Source organism: Eschrichtius robustus, chromosome 2 (assembly GCF_028021215.1).
Source record: "Eschrichtius robustus isolate mEscRob2 chromosome 2, mEscRob2.pri, whole genome shotgun sequence".
In the NCBI taxonomy this organism is placed as follows: Eukaryota; Metazoa; Chordata; class Mammalia; order Artiodactyla; family Eschrichtiidae; genus Eschrichtius; species Eschrichtius robustus.
This window is the reverse complement of record NC_090825.1, coordinates 158,496,537-158,519,755: the sequence shown is the minus strand read 5'-3', so window position 1 is coordinate 158,519,755 and position 23,219 is coordinate 158,496,537. Positions and strand designations below refer to the sequence as shown.

The 23,219-nt window shown below is 37.1% G+C and overlaps 1 protein-coding gene across 3 annotated transcripts in view; it reads left to right on the top strand.

Moving 5' to 3' along the window:
• UIMC1 (ubiquitin interaction motif containing 1) overlaps positions 1 to 23,219 on the top strand; it is a 130,845-nt gene that overhangs the window by 66,549 nt on the left and 41,077 nt on the right. For 2 of the 3 annotated variants that reach the window (XM_068536423.1, XM_068536424.1), the window contains exons 5-9: positions 1,947 to 2,011; positions 4,063 to 4,139; positions 8,841 to 8,941; positions 10,467 to 10,547; positions 21,447 to 21,609. In XM_068536423.1, the coding sequence (XP_068392524.1) occupies positions 1,947 to 2,011; positions 4,063 to 4,139; positions 8,841 to 8,941; positions 10,467 to 10,547; positions 21,447 to 21,609 (487 nt within the window). The remainder of the gene's footprint in view (positions 1 to 1,946; positions 2,012 to 4,062; positions 4,140 to 8,840; positions 8,942 to 10,466; positions 10,548 to 21,446; positions 21,610 to 23,219) is intronic. The other variant, XM_068536425.1, reaches the window with a different exon arrangement.

Below are 23,219 nucleotides of genomic sequence, written 5' to 3'. Positions count from 1 at the left end.
GGGGTGATTCAACTAGTCTTTGGAAAGACCTGATAAGCTACTAGTGCCTGCAGCAGAGGACATTTCTGTGGTGATCAGATGATGTGTCTGTTAACTTTCACTTCCAGACCATGGTGTTGAAGACACTGCTTGATTCTGGGTCTTTGGATTTTTCTTTTTTAGATTTGTTGCAAACTATCCCTTTCCATTAACATATTATTTGTTCAGGCAGAGTGCAATGTCTTGATTAGGCCACAGCTTCCTTAGTGAAAGTTACATTCCTGTCATGCTTCTCTGTTCACCTTGATTAGACTTGGATATTCTAATCAAATTTTGTCTGCTTGTTTTGCTCTGTTATTTTCATATTCTGGAAGAACCTTACTTTACCCGTGTTTAGATTACTGCCATTGAGGTGTAAGTTTAGGAATTAAAAATGATTTATTGAAATGAAGACAGTCTTGGGATTCTATGTTGAAATGGTTAGGAAGAAAATTATTTGACTAAACAACATAACTGTAGTGGTTAGAGCATGGATTTTGGAGTCAGAAAGGTCCAGGCTCCACTTTGAACAGCTCTATGATTTTGGGAAGATTATTTAACCTGTCCAAGTTTCACTTTCCTCATTTCTAAGATAATTTAATAGCTTCTACCTCAGAAGGTTCTTGTGAAGATTAAAGGAGATAATACATGTAAAGTGATTAGCATAGGCCTGGCACATAATAGGTGTACAATAATTTTTTCAAAAAATTACACTGGGAAAGGAAGAGATATGTTTAGCCTGAGGTAGAGGTGGAGGTATCTCATAACTTATTAATCAGTACCTTGTTTGCTTCTGAAGCCAAAGACTTAGTTGGCTAGTCATTCTAACAAGGTAAAATTCTGTTAAACGGACACCAGGTGTCAGTATTGACCTTTTTTTTTTGAGATAGAAATAAAACTGTTTTGTCACCACTGAGTTCAAACAGTCAGGTGAAGTATTTATTTCTGTTGTATTTTAGTCCTTTTGACAGTTTTGTTCAGCCCTCATTTTTCGTAGTGACTACATTCCCAATCATTGTACAGCTTTATCTTCCGTTTGACTGAAGGCTCATCTAGGCTATTCCTGTTTTTAGTATATTTCATCATTTACCTGAGTGGTATAGAGGTGCCTAACTTGTTTAGGTTATTTATATCCTGTTAGGAGACCCTGAAAATTTCAGCCAGTAGCTTTACATCTATTGGAAGAAGCCTCACAGCCCAGGCACTTCCTCAGAAGTACCCCTAAGGCAGCAGTAGCTACTTTTTCCACACTCTGCTGTGCACCTACATTTAATGAGTTAACATTTGCACCAACTCTACTGTTAATCAGAGAAAATAATTTTTTTCTTAGCCAGTCCCTATTTGTTATGTTTCTTAAAAGGTATCTTTGTGGCCACATATTAAAACCATAGTGGCAGATTTTTAGCAAAAGGAATCTTTATAACCCTTTCTTTTCGATAGCCTATGTTATGGCTTGGTTGTGCAAGAGAGACTTCTTCCCACTGAGAACTGAACTTTTCTCTATATCTCTTCCTTCCACAACAAAAGCTTCATAATTGCTTTTCTGAAATCATAATTCATTTGACTCACCAATTAATATTTATATGTCTTGCATTTTACACAGTGTATCATATATATTATCTTGTTTAATTCTCACAATAACACTCTGTGAGGCAATTGTTAATACTACTTTAAGATGAGGAAGCAGATTCAGATGTGACTTACCCAAGATTACAAAGTTAACAGGTGGTTCACCCATGATTTAAATTCCAGTGTTCTGACTCCACAGGATATGTTCTTTTTACTTAAACTCACTGACTTATGTAAAATGTTTTATTCTTATTACTAATTGCTGAGTGATAATGTTGAACAATTAAATTTTTTTAAAAAGGAAGAGAAACCAGTTCATCTGTGCCTATATATTTAGGATGTTACATATTTCTTTGCAGTCTTCCCAAGGGCTGTTTGTCGAAGAAACTTCTGAAGAAGGAAATTCTGTACCTGCCTCACAGAGGTAAAATTATATGTCATTATGGGTCTGAATTCTCCTCTGATAGTACCAGAATAAAAGAGATGAGCCACATGAGTGACACTGTATAGGAACAGCTTGCCCAGGGACCTTTTGGCTCTTTTATACACACAGCCTAGGAGAAATCATTATCTCCCAGTTCTCAAATATGCATCTTATAGAAGTCTAGAATATTAGGCTGGAAGAGATCTTAGAGGTTTACTTGTCTAATCCAACCATCTTGGCACAAATTCCGTCTGTACTATTCCTGAAAAGTGGTTACATCCTGCTACTCTCTTAACTAACTATACTAGCTTCCTATGCCAATAAGAAGGCTCTAGACTGATTTCTTCATGGTCCTTCTAGTCCTTTCTCCCCTTTCTCCCTTTGTTCCCTCTGCTTATGCTTATTTTATCTGCATATCTAAACCATACACATCTTTTAAGTCTGCTCTTAAGATTTACATTCTCTTTGAAGCTTTTATATTTTTCAGGCCACACAGAACCTGTATCACCCTCACTCCCTGTCCTATGCCACTTTTAATCTGATTTTGTCTCATCTTTCCTTAAATGGTTGTATTTGTATTACCTCCTCAGTTATTCTTGATGGTTTGATTGATGGGGTTACCTTCTTAAATCTTCTCACTTTAATAATATGTAGAGGTTGATTGGTTACAAACTACACTTATTAACTAGATCAGGCTTCCAATTACTTTTCCCTTTTATTGGTAGTTGACCTTTGAGGATTACTCAAGAGCTTAATTTTGTGTTAACTGACCTTCATCTCCAAACAGAAGTTGAGACCCAATTGCCATTTGTCGTTTTGTAATTTAGTTGGTGTTCTTAGGCTTTTGGTTAAGTTGATAGTACTAGGTATTTCTTCCTGAGCTAAAGAATATGGCTTTGGTTTGATTCTCCTGCTGTTAAGACAGTTTTGGAAGTGGTTTTAACCAGAGTAGGCCTTCTGCTTCCTGCAGGCCACTCTGCTTTGTTGTGGTGAGCCTTCTGCAGAGCAGATGTAGGTTTTAATAAATGATTATACGCTTTGTCACCAGGAGAGATTTGGAATTGCAGGCAATGCGGTTTGACTTCAAATTGATTAGCCCATTTTATAAATGTCAGCAAATTGTTTTGTGACGGACCCTTTGAATAGAGCTCTAATGTTACGTGCCGAATAAACTGTCTCTGGCTTAGGTTTATAACAAATGCTCTGAGGTGTTTTATTTAGAGGGAGAAATCACTTGTGGTTTCCTATCAGGATTTAGTTATTTATCACGTATCAGTAGTGGTTATTCTCTCTTCTTCGTGGTTTTTGGTTGATGTGAGGATTTGTGATTTTAAGTGTTCTCTTGCATACTTGATCAAACTAATTGTAAAGCTCTGTGAAGCATGACAGGTCTAGCTCAGATACTCAGATCTCTCAGCCATGTGTTCCTATGTCAGGAAGAGATTGCACTCCATGAACAGGCAGGGTAAACCAGAAGGTTGCATGAGGGGAGCCATTCATAATTATGTTTTTCTCAGAAGAGATATTCAACTTGGTTGGGCAGATTTTTGTTGTAGGGCAGTTTGGAATTGAATCTTATTTTTGTTGCTTGGAGAGCCATATCTTGAGATAAAGAGGAAATTTAACTGCAAGGTGAGGGGAAAGCTATTGTGTTGTCAGAAGAATCTTCATATCTTCTCTTATGAGTTTACAAATCTCTAGCTTTCAGAAGGCTGAGATGGAGGCTATGAAACACTTTTGATATCCTTATATTAGAGTGGATTTTTTTGTCTGATAGTCCTTACCCTTCAACCTTCCTTTGTGAAGACTTCAAAAGGGGGTTCTTTTCATTCAGTGATTTCACTGGAACCAAAGTTGTAAGCATATTTATTTTCCCTGTTTTTGGCTTGGAGTTTTCACTACTGATTCCTTGCTTCCCTGTTGTGCTTTTGTGGTATTGGACAGCAGGTATCAGATTACCTGTGGCTTTGTGAATGACTAACCATTGCTTTTGGCCCCATGTTCTGATTTATTTTACTGGGAATTCACTGTGGGTTTGGTTCTCTTTTCAGCATTGCTCCTTTGAACAGTAAGAGAAGCTCAGTCCTTATGCCAGAGAGTTCTGCAGAGGAAATCACTGTGTGTCCTGGTAAGTACCCCACTGTGATTTTACTAGTTTCTGATCCCTAGCTATCTACCTTTTTGTGCCTTTTAATTTTTCTGACTTTTCCAACCCACTCTCAGGAGGTTTACGTGTGATTGATTTGTGTGTGTGTCTCTCCACACACATACATATATATACACACACACACACACATTTTTGATGGACATTGGCTCTGCTTCTCACCTTTTCTCTTCTTAGAGATAGTTTAGTTTGAAATTAACATGGCTCTTTTGTTTGCTTACTAGCCTCATCAGAGATGGCAGCAGCAAAGCATTAGGAATAGCATTTAACTCTACACTGAGAGCCAAGAGGACTTTATGTTTTGGTTTATGAGTTCTCAAAGTGGGTTGTCCTCAAATCTGCCTGTCATTAAGCAGTTTTTTTCCCTGAGGCTTTTACTAGTTAGTTTTACATTGCCATTCATGGTGTCTATTGCATAGGGAGTCCAGAAATTGAATTTTGTGCACAGTTCTGTCACTGACTTATTCGTAATCTCAGAACAGATACTTAACCTGGTTAAGTATCATACTTTGCTTTTTGTTAACAGTGGTGTTGAGAAGACACATGTATCAATACTTTGTTTAAGGTACGAGAGAGATGTTCATTGAAAGTTGCACATGAATAGATTTTGATACACAAAATAATTTAAAATGAACTAAAATATCCATTATCTAAGAGAACTCTTGCGTTGAATCATTGTATAATATGAAGAATTATTTTGTGATTATGAACCACTACTTTTTAAGGAATTTGTTTTAGCTTCTATATATATTTTTGGCTTTTCTTAAAAGTGGGGCCTAATATATTATCAGTAACCTTATTCATGTGAGATTAAGGAACTGCCTCTTAATGTTTAAACTCTTTGGGCAGCAAGTGTTGGACAAATGTTACCATAAGTCATATCTAGTTTTCCCTTAGGTTGCGTATAACCTGTCGGGGTCAGAGAGACTCGTAGTTTTCTTGTTTTGGTTTCTTTCAAGTTTTTTTTTTCCACAGAGACTCATTTAGTTTACACATTAGTCTAGGAAAGTCCTGTAACTATTTTTAAACAATTGGCAGCATATTATAAAGATCTTTCTGTACTTACTTTTAAAGTTTAACTATGTTGTTTTTATTGAAAGTGGTTTCTTAATTCATTTGAAATTTATTTGGATTGCTGCCTAGTGATACCCACTAAGAGACCCCTCTACCAATTGCTATGATTTTGGCAGGAGCTGTCAGGAATGCTGTGTTATTTTTGTGAAAAGATAGCATTACTCCCTCTCCATCTGGGACTGCTGACTTATGCCATCCTGCTAGGAAGTCACCCAGTAAGTTTAGGATGATGGCATGTGACATCACCCTGGGATCTTGCAGCAGGAAACTGCAAATACAGTTGAAATCCCTAATGAGAGAAAAGTTAATGAAAAGCAAGCCCTTCATCACTGTGGTTAGATAACTTTTGTGATCATGACTTGCTGTCATTAGCCTGCTAATTAAGTCCAACTCTTTGCTGATATAAACCACTTCTAAATGAGATCACAAAAGGTTTCCCTGACATTACTGTTCCTTTTGCTAAGAAAGTGTAACTACTTCTCCATGGAGTCAGACTCCTCAGTCTCTTTAATTTAGTGGCTTAAAGACTTAAACATAAGACATGACACCATAAAACTCCTAGAAGAGATCATAGGCGAAACATTCTCTGACATAAATTGTACTAATGCTTTTTAGGTCAGTCTCCCAAGGCAATAGAAATAAAAACAAAACTAAACAAATGGGACCTAATCAAACTTACAAGCTCTTGCACAGCAAAGGAAACCATAAACAAAACAAAAAGGCAGCCAACGGAATGGGAGAAAATATTTGCAAACAATACAACCAACAAGGACTTAATTTCCAAAATATGCAAACAACTCATACAACTCAACAACAAGAAAACAAACCCAATTGAAAAATGGGCAGAAGACCTAAATAGACATTTCTCCGAAGAAGAAATACAGATGGCCAATAGGCACATGAAAAGATGCTCAACATTGCTAATTATTAGAGAAATGCAAATCAAAACTATAATGAGGTACCACCTCACACTGGTCAGAATGACCATCATTAAAAAGTCTACAAATAACAAATGCTGGAGAGGGTGCGGAGAAAAGGGAACCCTCCTACACTGTTGCTGGTAATGTAAGTTGGTGCAGTCACGTTGGAAAATAGTTATGGAGTTTCCTCAAAAAACTAAAAATTAGAATTACCATATGATCCAGCAATCCCACTCTTAAGCGTATATCCAGACAAAACTATAATTCAAAAAGATGCGTGCACTCCTGTGTTTATAGCAACACTATTCATAGTAGCCAAGACATGGAAGCAACCTAAATGTCCATCAACAGATGACTGGAGAAAGAAGATGTGGTACATATGTACAATGGGATACTACTCAGCCACAAAAAAGAACGAAGTAATGCCATCTGCAGCAACGTGGATGGAACTAGAGATTATCATACTAAGTGAAGTAAGAAAGAGAAAGATAAATACTATATGATATCATTTATATGTGGAATCTAAAATATGACACAAATGAAGCTACCTACGAAACAAACAGACTCACAGACATAGAGAACAGACCTGTGGTTGCCAAGGGGGAAGGGGGTGGGGGAGGGATTGAGCAGGAGGTTTGGGTTAGCAAATGCAAACTATTATATATAGAATGGATAAACAACAGGGTCCTATTCTATGGCACATGAAGCTAAATTCAATATCCTGTGATAAACCATAATGGAAAAGGATGTAAAAAAGAATGTATATGTATGTATAACTGAATCACTTTGCTGTACAGCAGAAATTAACAAAACATTGTAAATCAAGTATACTTCAATAAAAAATAAAATATATAATTTAGAAGCTGTGTATAAAAATTTGTCCTAAATGGGTGAAACACAGATTGAGTATAGTAGTCCATCTTACCTATTTTGTTTTGTCTCATATTTCTGGCAGTTCCAGGGGTCTGTTATTCAAAATTATAACATCATATTAGTGAAGAAGCAGGATTACAGCCTTATGCCCATGTTGTGCGTGATGCTAGCATTATTTACTTCTATGAAACTAATGTCCTCTTAATTTGTCTCTATAGTTGAACATTTCAGCCAGAGAAAGCTTAATTAAAGACTTTTTATTGTTACAGTAGTACAAGCAGTGAGCAACTCTTATTTTCTAACAGACTAAATGTCTTTTTTGGTTATATCTCTGAGGGAAGCTTGACAAAGAAGATTTTGAGGTTTATGCACTATAGGTCTTTTTCCAACAAGGTGGTAAAATCTGTGTGTGCATCCAGTTTTCAAAATATTATGATGTGTTAAAATACAGTTGACACTAGAAATGTATATAATCATTCTTTGATGATTGAGAAGATACCTCAGTACCTTTCAGGTATACTATTTGCCCAGCATTGGCCACTCATTGTATTTGTGAAGCACAGAAATATAATACCAGTTAGATGTATAGTGTGTATAGTGTAGATAACAGAGAACTTACTGGATTGTGTTCTCAGATAAATATCTAGATTTATTGTCATTTTTTGAAATATTGTTAGTGTTCTTTTGTTATATCAAGTGATAGATGTCTAGACCAGAAGTCGGCAAACTTTTTCTATAAAAAACTAGATAATAAATATTTTAGGCTTTGTGGGCCATACAATCTGTTGAAACTACTCAGCTCTGCTATTTTAACTCAAAAGTAACCATAGACAGTATAAAGAAGAATGAATGTGGCTGTGTTCCAATAAAACTTTATTTTCAAAAACAGGCAACTGGCTCTATTTGGCCCATGAGCTATAGTTTGCTGACCCCTGACTGAGACCATGAGAGACTTCATCTTACATCTCCATATTGCTAGTAGCCTGTACAGTACCTGGAACTTCTTCCATAAATATTTGTTGCATTAATGTTGAATGAATAAATGCTGCTTAAAGAATAATTAAAGAAAGGCATATCTTTGTTGAGAATGTATTTTTATTTCTGCTCCTGATTTTTGTCTTCTCTAATCATCCCTTTAACCTCAGAATTAGCATCGGCAGTGTTTTGTTTTCTGTCAAAATAAATATACTTTAAAACCAGAACTATGCTGGAAAGAAGCCAAATGGATTAACTGATGAATGGATAAACAAATTATAATATATCCATACAATGGAATACTACTCAGCAGTAAAAAGGAATGAACTACTGATATATGTAACAACATGGATGCTTCTCAAACACATTATGCTAAATGAAAGAAGTCAGACACGAAAGATGACACACTGTGTTATTTCATTTATATGACATTCTAGAAAAGGCAAAACCCTAGGAACATAAAGTAGGTTGGTCATTGCAGAGAGCCAAGTAGGAGGAGGATTGACTGCAGAGGGGTACACGAGAACTTTTGGGGTTGTTAGAAATATTTTATATCTTGATTATGGTGGTGGTGATGTGGTATAAATGATACCACGTATACATGGTAAACATTTGTCGAAACTCACCATACTTTATACTGAAAATTGGTGAATTCTGTTGTATGTAAATTATGCCTCAGTAAAGCTTTAAGAAGAAACAAACTTGATCTGTATTGCCACTGCAGAATTATCATACCCTAAGCTTAAGAAAACAGGTGTTTGTTTTCTTTAACTATGAAAATACAAAATGAAAATTAATGAAGTTTTAATTTTTTAAATTACAGAGACACAGCTAAGTTCCCCTGAAACTTTTGACCTTGAAAAAGAAGACTTTCCAGGTAGCAGAGAGACCGTGGATGAAGTAAGAATAATGGCAGATAAGGAGGTGAATATTACTTATAATTTTTCTCAGTGTTTTCTTTCTACTGGTAGTCCTCTCTCTGATGCAATATTGACCTTGGATGAAAAGATTTAGGTGACAGAGGGTTAGGCTTTTATCTCAGATTCTTAAAAATGAGTTCAGCACTATTTCTAAATATAACAGTAGTTACCAATTCTTCGGTATTTTAATATGCTTTATTATTTCTGGTGCAGATGGGGAAATGGAGGTTTAGGATGTTTGCTCAATTTGCTCAAATTCAAACTGCTAATAATGGTAGAACCAGAATTTGAACACAGATTTGTCTCCAAAGTCCTGGAGTATTTTCCATTATATAGTGAAAAGTAGCAGAGGTGAACAGTCTTGGAAAAAGTCACTACATTTATATTACGACCTAACTTTCAGCCCTAATTTTGAGACGTGATCAGAAATGCAAGATCAGGATAGCAGCATGATAAAATAGGCAAATCTCTATTTGCACTATTACCTTTCCTAACTTCACGTATCTGACATTAACCATAAAGCTGATTGACACAAGTTCATACTTCTGATTAAGATTCAGTGTATATTTTTTCATATTGAGTCTGACAAAACAACTTAAATACCAAGAACTCTTTTTAAAAATTCAAAATCTTTAAAATTTGTTGTTGTGAAAAGCAGCCTGAGAATTAAACTAGTTTTTCTGTGAAAATAAAGTTTTTGGTTACATATGTTTATACTATTTTATCCTGAGCAATTTAAAAAAGCTTCATTCTGTTATTCCTTTTTATACTCTAGGTTTTATTTGAAAACAGTTTTTACAGTGGAAGTTAGATCCCCTTCCTAGTTTCTGCACTGCAGGTAACTGGGTAGAAATTCTGCTTTCATGAATCATGCACACTGTTTGGTTCCCTGGAACCTGATCTGTCACAGCTGACAGACCAAGATTCCCTGATGCCAGTGGTGTTAGGAAAGATGAGGACGCTCCCTGCATCAGAGCTACTGAGGATAGATCCTGCTAGATAATGTCAAAATGGCCTCTGGTTCGTTTCCTAGGGAGGGACCAGAACCTTCTAAATGGGGATAGGGGAACAGAGTGTTATTAACATAGTTATCCTAACATGCATAGGAAGTCCTGCAAGCCCTTAGTTAATTGAGGCTGATTTCTTACCCATCCGTGACTGCAAAGGAAACTATTCTTTGTTTGGGGCAAAGAGCATGAACCCTATTTAGAAGTTATATATGTCTGCAGCACTACACATCAGATGGATGGAATTGTATGGTCTTTTTCACATTGAATGTCCTCTTTTTGGTGTTGCTGTTTGCTGATATCTGTGGATACTCTAAATAGTCTTAGAAGTTTCCATTAAAAGAAGTTAGATACTGTAGTTTTTGAGTCATTGCACAATCACTAGTTACAAGTCACTTATTAGAAAGATAGAATCTGGGCATTTTATGTGTGCACAGTGATAGTATCATAATGGGTATGGACTCTTGCCCTTGGAATCTGTGTATCGGGTCATCTGCCCTAAAATTTCTTATTTATTGGAAGGTGGTATGGTGTAGTGCAAGGAGCTTGAGCATTGGAATTAGAAGACATCGCTTTGAATCCCAACCCCGCCACCTTGGGCAGGTTAGTTAATTGTTTTATTCATTTATTTGGCAGATATTATAGTGTACCAGTCATTGTTTTAGAGTCTTGAGATATAAGGTAAATAAGAAAAAAACAATCCCTGCCCTCAGAGGGACACATAAGCAGATAATTATAATGTGATCTGACAAATGTAATGTTAGAGAGATGCCTAGGGTATTAAGGGAATATAGGAGAGGAATGCTTCTTCATTTATAAAATGGAGACAAAAATAGCCTATTTTATTGGGTTGCTCTGAAGATTAAATTAGATAAAGAATATAAAACACATAGCAGGAGTTGGCACAAGTAGAAATATGCATGTGGAACTGCTTTGTAATGTATTGTGGCTGTTCAGTGATATTAGCTTACTAATGACAGAGAACTGCTTGACAGTATTTGAGGTATTTGGAATATCTTTGCCGGAACTGTAGTCCCTCTTGATTTGATTTTCTGCAATGGTCAGATTCCTTTGGAAATAATATTTTTGAAATACCTTGCCTGAGAGTTTCCCTTAGTTGGGGTCTCAGATATTCTGTACTCAGAAGGGTTAATAGACTTTATTCAGACTCAAATACAGTTGACCCTTGAATAACGAGGGGGTAAGGGATGCCGACTGTTCATGCAGTTGAAAGTCCATGTATAACTTATAGTGGGCCCTTGGTGTCTGTATTTTCCCCCTATCTGTGGTTCCACATCCGAGAATTCAGCCAACCGCAGATCATTTAGTACTGTAGTATTTACTTTTGAAAAACATTTGTATATAAGTGGACCTGTGCAACTGTAGTCAGTTTAGTCAGTTGGTTTTTAAGTTAACGGTGTTAAGTAAACTGTCTATGGTAAGAGGGGAAGATCTAAACAGTTTTCTAAGCTACAAATAAACCTGGTGGGGAATGGGTGGGGGAGTTGGTGACGATAGGACATACTCTCATTTTCATTGGGTCCATTTCTTGAGATGAGGTTTCTTTTCAGGCCAGAAAGTAAAGGCCAGCCTTTAAGAGATCATGATTTGGTGTCCAAGTACTTCTTTTGAGAAATATATGTATAGTATTTTAAAAGAAGTAGAAGCAGCTCTGCAGAGACCCAGTCCCTAACTACATAGTCCTCATAAGAGCTTCTTTGCTTGTATTTTTTCCTCTTGAGGCTTCTCCATTGTAGCTAATATTTAAATAGACCTTTTTAATGGTGCTGGGAAAAAACTTAGGTTAATATAAAAATGTTCAGAAACCTTCTGGGTTGCCTGTGAATGTGATTGGAAGTGGGCTTGTATTCACAATAAAACAAAAATAGATTGATTCCTCCCTCTTGAATACTACATTAATAGTTGGAGGTACCTTCTCTGCATTTTATAGAGCTGGTAATGAATACAAAAGGGTGTAGTACTGGGTGTGAGCACCAGTGACATTCATGTCATACAACATTTCTGTGCTTAGTGAACTTCAGAATGCCAAGTAACTGCTTAACTGCCACTAACTTTCAGTAACTCAAGACTACTTGCAAATTATAGGGTATATTGATTTTTCTCCCCTCTGCTCAGATGGCTTTGCATTCACAAGACAACTTTTTCTTGTAAAATTTGTGAACAGAGGAACCTGGGTTTGTAAGAATCTCAGTGACTAAGCTTGGAATAAAAAAACACCTAGAACTTCCAGACCCACTGGACTTGCCCCACATACTAGAGAAGAATAATAGAACCAGAGAGTCTCCCAATACCTGGCAGAGTCAGCTTCCAGAAACAAAGTGGAGAGGAGGGGTGCTTTTTGTTTTTGCCACACCATGGTGGAATACTGAGAGTTTTGATGCCACAAAGGCCTGGGTTTGAGTCTACATTGTCCAGTTACTCACTTTGTGATCAGCAGGTTACTTTGCCTTTCCAAACCTCAATTTCCTCTTCTATAATACTGGAGCTAGTGATACCTGTGCCAGTTGGGTTGTTGTGAAGGATAGTTACGGAAAATGCTTGGCCAAGCCTGGCATAGTATAGGAACTCAACCACTCTTAGTTCCTTTCTCATCTTTCTTTTTCCCCTTCCTTTTAAAGTAAAAGGCAGGTATGTGTTGAAAACGTTTTCTGGCAGTTGTAGAATCGTTTTACTTGGTATTTATTTAGATGACCTGTTTCCCTCTCTGCTGGATTACATTCACAGGTGGTAAATTTTAGGGATGGCCTAAACTTAGAGACTAAAAGAAAAAAAAAAAAAAACCACCCCAGTTGGCTCAGAGCTCAAATTATCTAACCTACTGCAGTTTTGGTCCTATTTTGTTCTTGTATCAGAAGAGGGTTTATTTTTTTTCCCGTAGTAAGGCATAATGACGGCCCAGGTGCTCCTTGCTCTTAAATGGAAGCAGTGACTATGCAGGACAGTTTCACATTGATTGGATAGGACATGCTGTCCTTTGAATCAAGTGTTAGGCAGTAGTGCTGCAGTGCTCACACATACTATAGAATTAATCACTGCGGAGTTCTTGACTCTGACCTGTAAAGGTAAAATAAAACTGCCTCTGAGAGACTGGGAACTGTAGGAAAAATGATGACTACAAAACACTGAGAAGGGAGTAAGAATGACATTGTCAGAATTGTCTTAATGATTTCTTCAGGCCTTCTTAAATATTTGGGTCTTAGTTGTGTTTCCTCTTTCAACCCAAAAGTCACAAATAAAACACAAGAAGTGGTTTGTTTTACTGGTATAAGCTGAGACCTAGGTTCTTAACATAAATTTTAGTTGTGTTGCTTTTGCTTAGAGCTTTTTTTTTCCCCCTAACTCTTTTTATTTATTTTTTTTTCACACACACACACTCTATTTTATTTTTACAAGAGATAAATAGACTGACACCAAGCATTGTACATGGATGACCACAACAAAAGCAACAATGATTGCAGTTACCAAACATGAAACACACTCATACTATGTCATAATATTGACATTCAGTCCAGTAATCCTCCACTGTAACAGCTCCTTTACTTTGCAGTGAAAATTGATTTGTATATTCTTTGCCTCTGAGTCCTTGTGGGATTTTTTTTTTTTTTAAATTCAGACAGAAAGTCACAAAAATTATAGTCATCCTCATCAGTTCACTCAGTCCCATGTAATTAATTTTTTTTTTCATCTTGATCTTTTGTTAGCACTTTTATGAGTTCATCAGTTTTTCATTAGAGTTCTGAAAATGCTTATTCATTCAGTTCAGCAGTACAGTCAGTTACCAGAAACCTGTACTTGTCAGAGTGTTTTCCATGAATTTCTTGAAGATGAAACCCTTTTATAGGAACATATTTGCAAAATCATCAGAGTACACCCAGAACTGTCTGTAAATGACAAAAGACTTAAAAATGACCACGGTTAAAGATTTGATGAAAGTTCATAATAATGCAGTTGACAAGAAAATTAGTTATTTCTGGGATATACATTTTAAAGTAATAACTAGGATTATGACTTATAACATTATACCAGAACATATAAGATTTTTAGAAATTTCATGTAATGTCTGAAACATTTATATTAACATATTTCCATACATATTTCCATACAAATACAAATATAAGATTTTTAGAAATTTCATGTAATGTCTGAAACATTTATATTAACATATTTCCATACATGTTTCCATACAAATACAAATATAAGATTTTTAGAAATTTCATGTAATGTCTGAAACATTTATATTATCATATTTCCATACAAAAAACCCAATGAAAGTTTAGTATTAGTTATTTTGTTTGTTTTTTTATACTGCAGGTTCTTATTAGGCATCAGTTTTATACACATCAGTGTATACATGTCAATCCCAATCGCCAATTCAGCACACCACCATCCCCACCTCACCGCAGTTTTCCCCCCTTGGTGTCCATATGTCCATTCTCTACATCTGTGTCTCAACTTCTGCCCTGCAAACTGGCTCATCTGTACCATTTTTCTAGGTTCCACATACATGCATTAATATATGATATTTGTTTTTCTCTTTCTGACTTACTTCACTCTGTATGACAGTCTCTAGATCCATCCACGTCTCAACAAATGACTCAATTTCGTTCCTTTTTATGGCTGAGTAATATTCCATTGTATATATGTACCACATCTTCTTTATCCATTCGTCTGCTGATGGGCATTTAGGTTGCTTCCATGACCTGGCTATTGTAAATAGTGCTGCAATGAACATTCGGGTGCATGTGTCTTTTTGAATTACGGTTTTCTCTGGGTATATGCCCAGTAGTGGGATTGCTGGGTCATATGGTAATTCTATTTTTAGTTTTTGAAGGAACCTCCATATTGTTCTCCATAGTGGCTGTATCAATTTACATTCCCACCAACAGTGCAAGAGGGTTCCCTTTTCTCCACACCCTCTCCAGCATTTGTTGTTTGTAGATTTTCTGATGATGCCCATTCTAACTGGTGTGAGGTGATACCTCATTGTAGTTTTGATTTGCATTTCTGTAATAATTAGTGATGTTGAGCATCTTTTCATGTGCTTCGTGGCCGTCTGTATGTCTTCTTTGGAGAAATGTCTATTTAGGTCTTCTGCCCATTTTTGGATTGGGGTGTTTGTTTCTTTGATATTGAGCTGAATGAGCTGCTTATATATTTTGGAGATTAATCCTTTGTCCGTTGATTCATTTGCAAATATTTTCTCCCATTCTGAGGGTTGTCTTTTCGTCTTGTTTATGGTTTCCTTTGCTGTGCAAAAGCTTTGAAGTTTCATTAGGTCCCACTTGTTTATTTTTGTTTTTATTTCCATTACTCTAGGAGGTGGATCAAAAAAGATCTTGCTGTGATTTATGTCAAAGAGTGTTCTTCCTATGTTTTCCTCTAAGAGTTTTATAGTGTCCAGTCTTATATTTAGGTCTCTGATCCATTTTGAGTTTATTTTTGTGTATGGTGTTAGGGAGTATTCTAATTTCATTCTTTTACATGTAGCTGTCCAGTTTTCCCAGCACCACTTATTGAAGAGACTGTCCTTTCTCCATTGTATATCTTTGCCTCCTTTGTCATAGATTAGTTGACCATAGGTGCGTGGGTTAATCTCTGGGCTTTCTATCTTGTTCCATTGATCTATGTTTCTGTTTTTGTGCCAGTACCGTATTGTCTTGATTACTGTAGCTTTGTAGTATAGTCTGAAGTCAGGGAGTCTGATTCCTCCAGCTCCATTTTTTTGCCTCAAGACTGCTTTGGCTATTCGGGGTCTTTTGTGTCTCCATACAAATTTTAAGATGATTTGTTCTAGCTCCGTAAAAAATGCCATTGGTAATTTGTTAGGGATTGCATTGAATCTGTAGATTGCTTTGGGTAGTATAGTCATTTTCACAATGTTGATTCTTCCAATCCAAGAACATGGTATATCTCTCCATCTGTTGGTATCATCTTTAATTTCTTTCATCAGTGTCTTATAGTTTTCTGCATACAGGTCTTTTGTCTCCCTAGGTAGGTTTATTCCTAGGTATTTTATTCTTTTTGTTGCAATGGTAAATGGGAGTGTTTCCATAATTTCTCTTTCAGATTTTTCATCATTAGTGTATAGGAATGCAAGAGATTTCTGTGCATTAATTTTGTATCCTGCAACTTTACCATATTCATTAATTAGCTCTAGCAGTTTTCTGGTGGCAGTTTTAGGATTCTCTATGTATAGTATCATGTCATCCGCAAACAGTGACAGTTTTACTTCTTCTTTTCCAATTTGTATTCCTTTTATTTCTTTTTCTTCTCTGATTGCCGTGGCTGAGACTTCCAGAACTATGTTGAATAATAGTGGTGAGAGTGGACATCCTTGTCTCGTTCCTGATCTTAGAGGAAATGCTTTCAGTTTTTCACCATTGAGAATGATGTTTGCTGTGGGTTTGTCATATATGGCCTTTATTATGTTGAGGTAGGTTCCCTCTATGCCCACTTTCTGGAGAGTTTTTATCAGAAATGGGTGTTGAATTTTGCCAAAAGCTTTTTCTGCATCTACTGACATGATCATATGGTTTTTATTCTTCAATTTGTTAATATGGTGTATCACATTGATTGATTTGCGTGTATTGAAGAATCCTTGCATCCCTGGGATAAATCCCACTTGATCGTGGTGTATGATCCTTTTAATGTGTTGTTGGATTCTGTTTGCTAGTATTTTGTTGAGGATTTTTGCATCTATATTCATCAGTGATATTGGTCTGTAATGTTCTTTTTTTGTAGTGTCTTTGTCTGGTTTTGGTATCAGGGTGATGGTGGCCTCATAGAATGAGTTTGGGAGTGTTCCTTCCTCTGCAATTTTTTGGAAGAGTTTGAGAAGGATGGGTGTTAGCTCTTCTCTAAATGTTTGATAGAATTCACCTGTGAAGCCATCTGGTCCTGGACTTTTGTTTGTTGGAAGATTTTTAATCACAGTTTCAATTCCATTACTTGTGATTGGTCTGTTCATATTTTCTATTTCTTCCTGATTCAGTCTTGGAAGGTTATACCTTTCTAAGAATTTGTCCATTTCTTCCAGGTTGTCCATTTTATTGGCATAAAGTTGCTTGTAGTAGTCTCTTAGGATGCTTTGTATTTCTGCGGTGTCTGTTGTAACTTCTCCTTTTTCATTTCTGATTTTATTGATTTGAGTCCTCTCCCTCTTTTTCTTGATGAGTCTGGCTAATGGCTTATCAATTTTGTTTATCTTCTCAAAGAACCAACTTTTAGTTTTATTGATCTTTGCTATTGTTTTCTTTGTTTCTATTTCATTTATTTCTGCTCTGATCTTTATGATTTCTTTCCTTCTGCTAACTTTGGGTTTTGTTTGTTCTTCTTTCTCTAGTTTCTTTAGGTGTAAGGTTAGATTGTTTACTTGAGATTTTTCTTGTTTCTTGAGGTAGGCTTGTATAGCTATAAACTTCCCTCTTAGAACCGCTTTTGCTGCATCCCATAGGTTTTGGGTCATCGTGTTTTCATTGTCATTTGTCTCTAAGTATTTTTTTATTTCCTCTTTGATTTCTTCAGTGATCTCTTGGCTATTTAGTAACGTATTGTTTAGCCTCCAGGTGTTTGTCTTTTTTACGTTTTTTTCCCTGTAATTCATTTCTAATCTCATAGCGTTGTGGTCAGAAAAGATGCTTGATATGATTTCAATTTTCTTAAATTTACTGAGGCTTGATTTGTGACCCAAGATGTGATCTATCCTGGAGAATGTTCCGTGCGCACTTGAGAAGAACGTGTAATCTGCTGTTTTTGGATGGAATGTCCTATATATATCAATTAAATCTATCTGGTCTATTGTGTCATTTAAAGCTTCTGTTTCCTTATTTATTTTCATTTTGGATGATCTGTCCATTGGTGTAAGTGAAGTGTTAAAGTCCCCCACTATTATTGTGTTACTGTCGATTTCCTCTTTTATAGCTGTTAGCAGTTGCCTTATATATTGAGGTGCTCCTATGTTGGGTGCATATATATTTATAATTGTTATATCTTCTTCTTGGATTGATCCCTGGATCATTATGTAGTGTCCTTCCTTGTCTCTTGTAACATTCTTTATTTTAAAGTCTATTTTATCTGATATGAGTATAGCTACTCCAGCTTTCTTTTGATTTCCATTTGCATGGAATATCTTTTTCCATCCCCTCACTTTCAGTCTGTATGTGTCCCTAGGTCTAAAGTGGGTCTCTTGTAGACAGCATATATATGGGTCTTGTTTTTGTATCCATTCAGCCAGTCTATGTCTTTTGGTTGGGGCTTTTAATCCATTCACGTTTAAGGTAATTATCGATATGTATGTTCCTATGACCATTTTCTTAATTGTTTTGGGTTTGTTTTTGTAGGTCCTTTTCTTCTCTTGTGTTTCCCACTTAGAGAAGTTCCTTTAGCATTTGTTGTAGAGCTGGTTTGGTGGTGCTGAATTCTCTTAGCTTTTGCTTGTCTGTAAAGCTTTTGATTTCTCCATCAAATCTAAATGAGATCCTTGCCGGGTAGAGTAATCTTGGTTGTAGGTTCTTCCCTTTCATCACTTTAAGTATATCATGCCACTCCCTTCTGGCTTGCAGAGTTTCTGCTGAGAAATCAGCTGTTAACCTTATGGGAGTTCCCTTGTATGTTATTTGTCGTTTTTCCCTTGCTGCTTTCAATAATTTTTCTTTGTCTTTAATTTTTGCCACTTTGATTACTATGTGTCTCGGCGTGTTTCTCCTTGGGTTTATTCTGTATGGGACTCTCTGCGCTTCCTGGACTTGGGTGGCTATTTCCTTTCCCATGTTAGGGAAGTTTTCGACTATAATGTCTTCAAATATTTTCTCTGGTCCTTTCTCTCTCTCTTCTCCTTCTGGGACCCCTATAATGCGAATGTTGTTGCGTTTAATGTTGTCCCAGAGGTCTCTTAGGCTGTCTTCATTTCTTTTCATTCTTTTTTCTTTAGTCTGTTCTGCAGCAGTGAATTCCACCATTCTGTCTTCCAGGTCACTTATCCGTTCTTCTGCCTCCGTTATTCTGCTATTGATTCCTTCTAGTGTAGTTTTCATTTCAGTTATTGTATTGGTCATCTCTGTTTGTTCTTTAATTCTTCTAGGTCTTTGTTAATCATTTCTTGCATCTTCTCAATCTTTGCCTCCATTCTTATTCCGAGGTCCTGGATCATCTTCACTATCATTATTCTGAATTCTTTTTCTGGAAGGTTGCCTATCTCCACTTCATTTAGTTGTTTTTCTGGGGTTTTTTCTTGTTCCTTCATCTGGTACATAGCCCTCTGCCTTTTCATCTTCTCTATCTTTCTGTAACTGTGGTTTTTGGTCCACAGGCTGCAGGATTGTAGTTTTTCTTGCTTCTGTTGTCTGCCCTCTGGTGGTTGAGGCTATCTAAGAGGCTTGATGGGAGGCTCTGGTGGTGGGTAGAGCTGACTGTTGCTGTGGCGGTCAGAGCTCAGTAAAACCTTAATCCACTTGACTGTTGATGGGTGGGGCTGGGTTCCCTCCCTGTTGGTTGTTTTGCCTGAGGCAACCCAACACTGGAGCCTACCCGTGCTCTTTGGTGGGGTTAATGGCAGACTCTGGGAGGGCTCACGCCAAGGAGAACTTCCCAGAACCTCTGCTGCCAGTGTCCTTATCCCCACGGTGAAACAGAGCCACCACTCGCCTCTGCAGGAGACCCCCCAACACCAGCAGGTAGGTCTGGTTCAGTCTCCCCCCGGGTCACTGCTCCTTCCCATGGGTCCCGATGCACACATTACTTTGTGTGTGCCCTGCAAGAGTGGGGTCTCTGTTTCCCCCAGTCCTGTCAAAGTCCTGCAATCAATTCCCACTAGGCTTCAAAGTCTGATTCTCTAGGAATTCCTCCTCCTGTAGCCGGACCCCCTGGTTGGGAAGCCTGACGTGGGGCTCAGAACCTTCACTCCAGTAGGTGGACTTCTGTGGTATAAGTGTTCGCCAGTCTGTGAGCCACCCACCCAGCAGTTATGGGATTTGATTTTACTCTGATTGCGCCCCTCCTACCGTCTCACTGTGGCTTCTCCTCTGTCCTTGGACGTGGGGTATCCTCCTTGGTGAAGTCCAGGGTCTTCCTGTCAATGATTGTCCAGCAGCCAGTTGTGATTCTGGTGCTCTCGCAAGAGGGAGTGAGAGCACGTCCTTCTACTCCGCCATCTTGGTTAATCTCCTCTGAAGGCTGGACTCTTGAACTCTACTGTTTGCTTCTGAGCTCCCCCTAACTCTTGATATCCGAAATCACTTACAGTGATCACAGTTCTGTGTGTGTGTGTGCGTGTGTGTGTGTGTGGAATTAATTCCTTTTTGTCTTTCAGTTTTATTGAGATACAATTTACATACAGCACTGTGTAAGTTTAAGGGGTACAGCATAATGATTTGACTTACATGCATCGTTAAATGATTTTCACAATAAGTTTAGTGAACATCCATAATCTCATATAGATACAAAATTAAAGAAATAGAAAAAAATTTGTTTTTCCTTGTGATGAGAACTCTTTAGGATTTACTCTCAACTATCTAATATATAATATACAGCAGTGTTAATTATATTATCACACTGTACATTACAGCCCTAGTACTTATTTATGTTACAGTTAGGAGTTTGTACCTTTTGACTGCCTTCACAGTTCTTTTGTGAGATTGAAAAAGTGTCTTTTTTAAAGAAATTTATTTATTTATTTTATTTACTTTTGGCTGCGTTGGGTCTTTGTTGCTGTGCGCGGGCTTTCTCTAAGTTGTGGCGAGCGGGGGCTACTCTTCATTGTGGTGCGCGGGCTTCTTATTGCGGTGGCTTCTCTTGTTGCGGAGCACAGGCTCTAGGCATGCAGGCTTCAGTAGCTGTGGCACGTGGGCTCAGTAGTTGTGGCTCGCGGGCTTAGTTGCTCTGTGGCATGTGGGATCTTCCTGGACCAGGGCTCAAACCTGTGTCCCCTGCACTGGCAGGCGGATTCTTAACCACTGTGCCACCAGGGAAGTCCCTGAAAAAGTGTCTTTAAGATGCTGTTGATAATACAAACTGAAACACAGCAGACACAGCATACTGACCCAACGAGGACAGCACCTTGCAGTGTGATAGAGAGGAATGCTGTCAGGTTTTGGAGCCAAATAGTCCTTGGTTTGAATTTCAGCTCTGCCACTTATTTATTCTGTAACTTTGGGCAAGTTACTTTACTGTTTTGGACAACACTTTTCTCAAGTGTAAAAAGAGTGTGTTCGTACCTTTGTAAGATTATCATGAGGTTTAAATGAGTATTACATGCAGAGTGCTTAGCACATAGTAGGCAGGCACTGAATAAGTATTATTCAGTATAATAAATAAACATTAACTATATTAGTGTATCTCCCAATCTGCTGTCCTGAATTTGGCAAACTGATTGGTATCGCCTCATTGAAAGTAAGTGGAATATAGGATGGAGTCTTGCGGTTCTTCTTGGGAAAAGATACTTTATAAAGTAAAGCTAATACAATTGCCATTTGTCATGTTCTTCAGGTTCTTCAGGTTGATAACAGGGAAGATGCTGAGAAGGAAATACCTACTACTACCTTCTCATCTAGTACCCAGGTATCATGCCCACTATGTGACCAAGGCTTCCCACCCACAAAGATCGAGCGACATGCCATGTACTGCAATGGGCTGATGGGTCAAGATACAGGTAAAGCCAGATTCCTTTCTTCAGCTGTGTGGTGTTTTTGTAATCCTATACGATACAGTGCAACAGACAACTCTTCTTCAATGTTAAAGTTTGTTTTTTTTTAATCTAGCTAATTATCTAGTGCTTTTCACGTTCTTTATTACTTTATACTATTTTGTTGCACATACCTCAGGACAAGGGGAAGGGAAAAATCTTTCATCTTTCAATGTTTCACACATATTCTTTGCTATAGGCAGGCCAGAGATCATTGTTATCCCATGGACCTTGAATTTCAATTTATATATTCAAATATTGAAACTCCTATGGAACTTGAGGAACTAAGTTCTAGAGTTGCCCGTTTTTCATTCAAAATAAGTCCCTTGTGTGTGTGTGTGTGTGTGTGTGTGTAAATTCTACCTAAAGATAGTTAACAGCTGAAAAATATCCCTAATTTCCATTCATGTCCTACATGTCTCTGCTGCATCACCCTGGAGGTGTTGGTTCTCTCTCGAAGAGTGCACGAAAGACCTTGGTTTTGGTGCAGTGTGACATATGGGCAAGAGAATCTGCTTGTTCATCACAGCCCTTGAAATACCACCCCTGATCTTGCCTTTCTGTTTATGACTTTAAACTCTAAATAGAATCTGCACAACTCTGTGGTCTAACATGTTGAATGTAACCATAACTTAGATGATTAGAAGTGTTGCAACATTTTTCTCAGTGCTACTTGGTTCCCATAACTTAGAGATATTTAATCTGAAATTGTATTATTGTGAGGTGTTTTATATGTTAAGATTTCCAGGAAAGAAAGGCACATGTTATTTAATTTTTCTGAAGTTATACACTTCTTATTAATTAAATAAGGAAGTACCTAAACTTATAATTTAAATAAATTTGTTGATTTTTCTGATTGTAAAGTAGTACTTGTTCATTGTAGTATGAATAATAATAATGGCTTACATTTATTGAGTACTTGAAATGAGTCAGGAATTATTTACATAAATGAGACCATGCCACACGTGTGTAATTCTGCAATTTGCCTTTTTTTATTTATCAGTAAATTTAGATCTTTCTATGTGCAGGTATATTTTTTACATAGTTGAGATCTGACTGTATGTAAAATTCTGTTTTATTTTTTTCTACTTACAGCATAAAAATTTCCCCATGTCACTAAAAGTTATGTGTAAAAATATTTTTAATGCTTATATAATATTCTGTAATCCAGATTGCCTCCATTTATTTAATTGTTGTGTGTTTAGAATGCTTCAAGTTGCCATGTTACATGACAGTGAGCTTTTTATGCCTAAAATTATGGCTGTATTTTGGGGTTATTTTCTAAGGATGTATTTTTAGTTTGGGTGATAGTAAAAAAAGATGGGCTCTGGAGTCCAATCAGTCTGAGATTGAGTCCCACCTCTGTCACTTACTAGTCTGTGACCCTGCGCTAGTTTCCAGGCTTCCCTTCATGCATCTGTCAAACAATAAAAATGACCTTATTTGGTTTTTGTGAGGTCGAAGGAGATATTTTAAGTAAAGTGTTCAGCACAACATAGTAAGTACTTAAGAACTTTCATCTGTGGAATTCCCAGTAGTGGAATTACTAGGTCAAAGATTTTGTCATCATTTTTAAG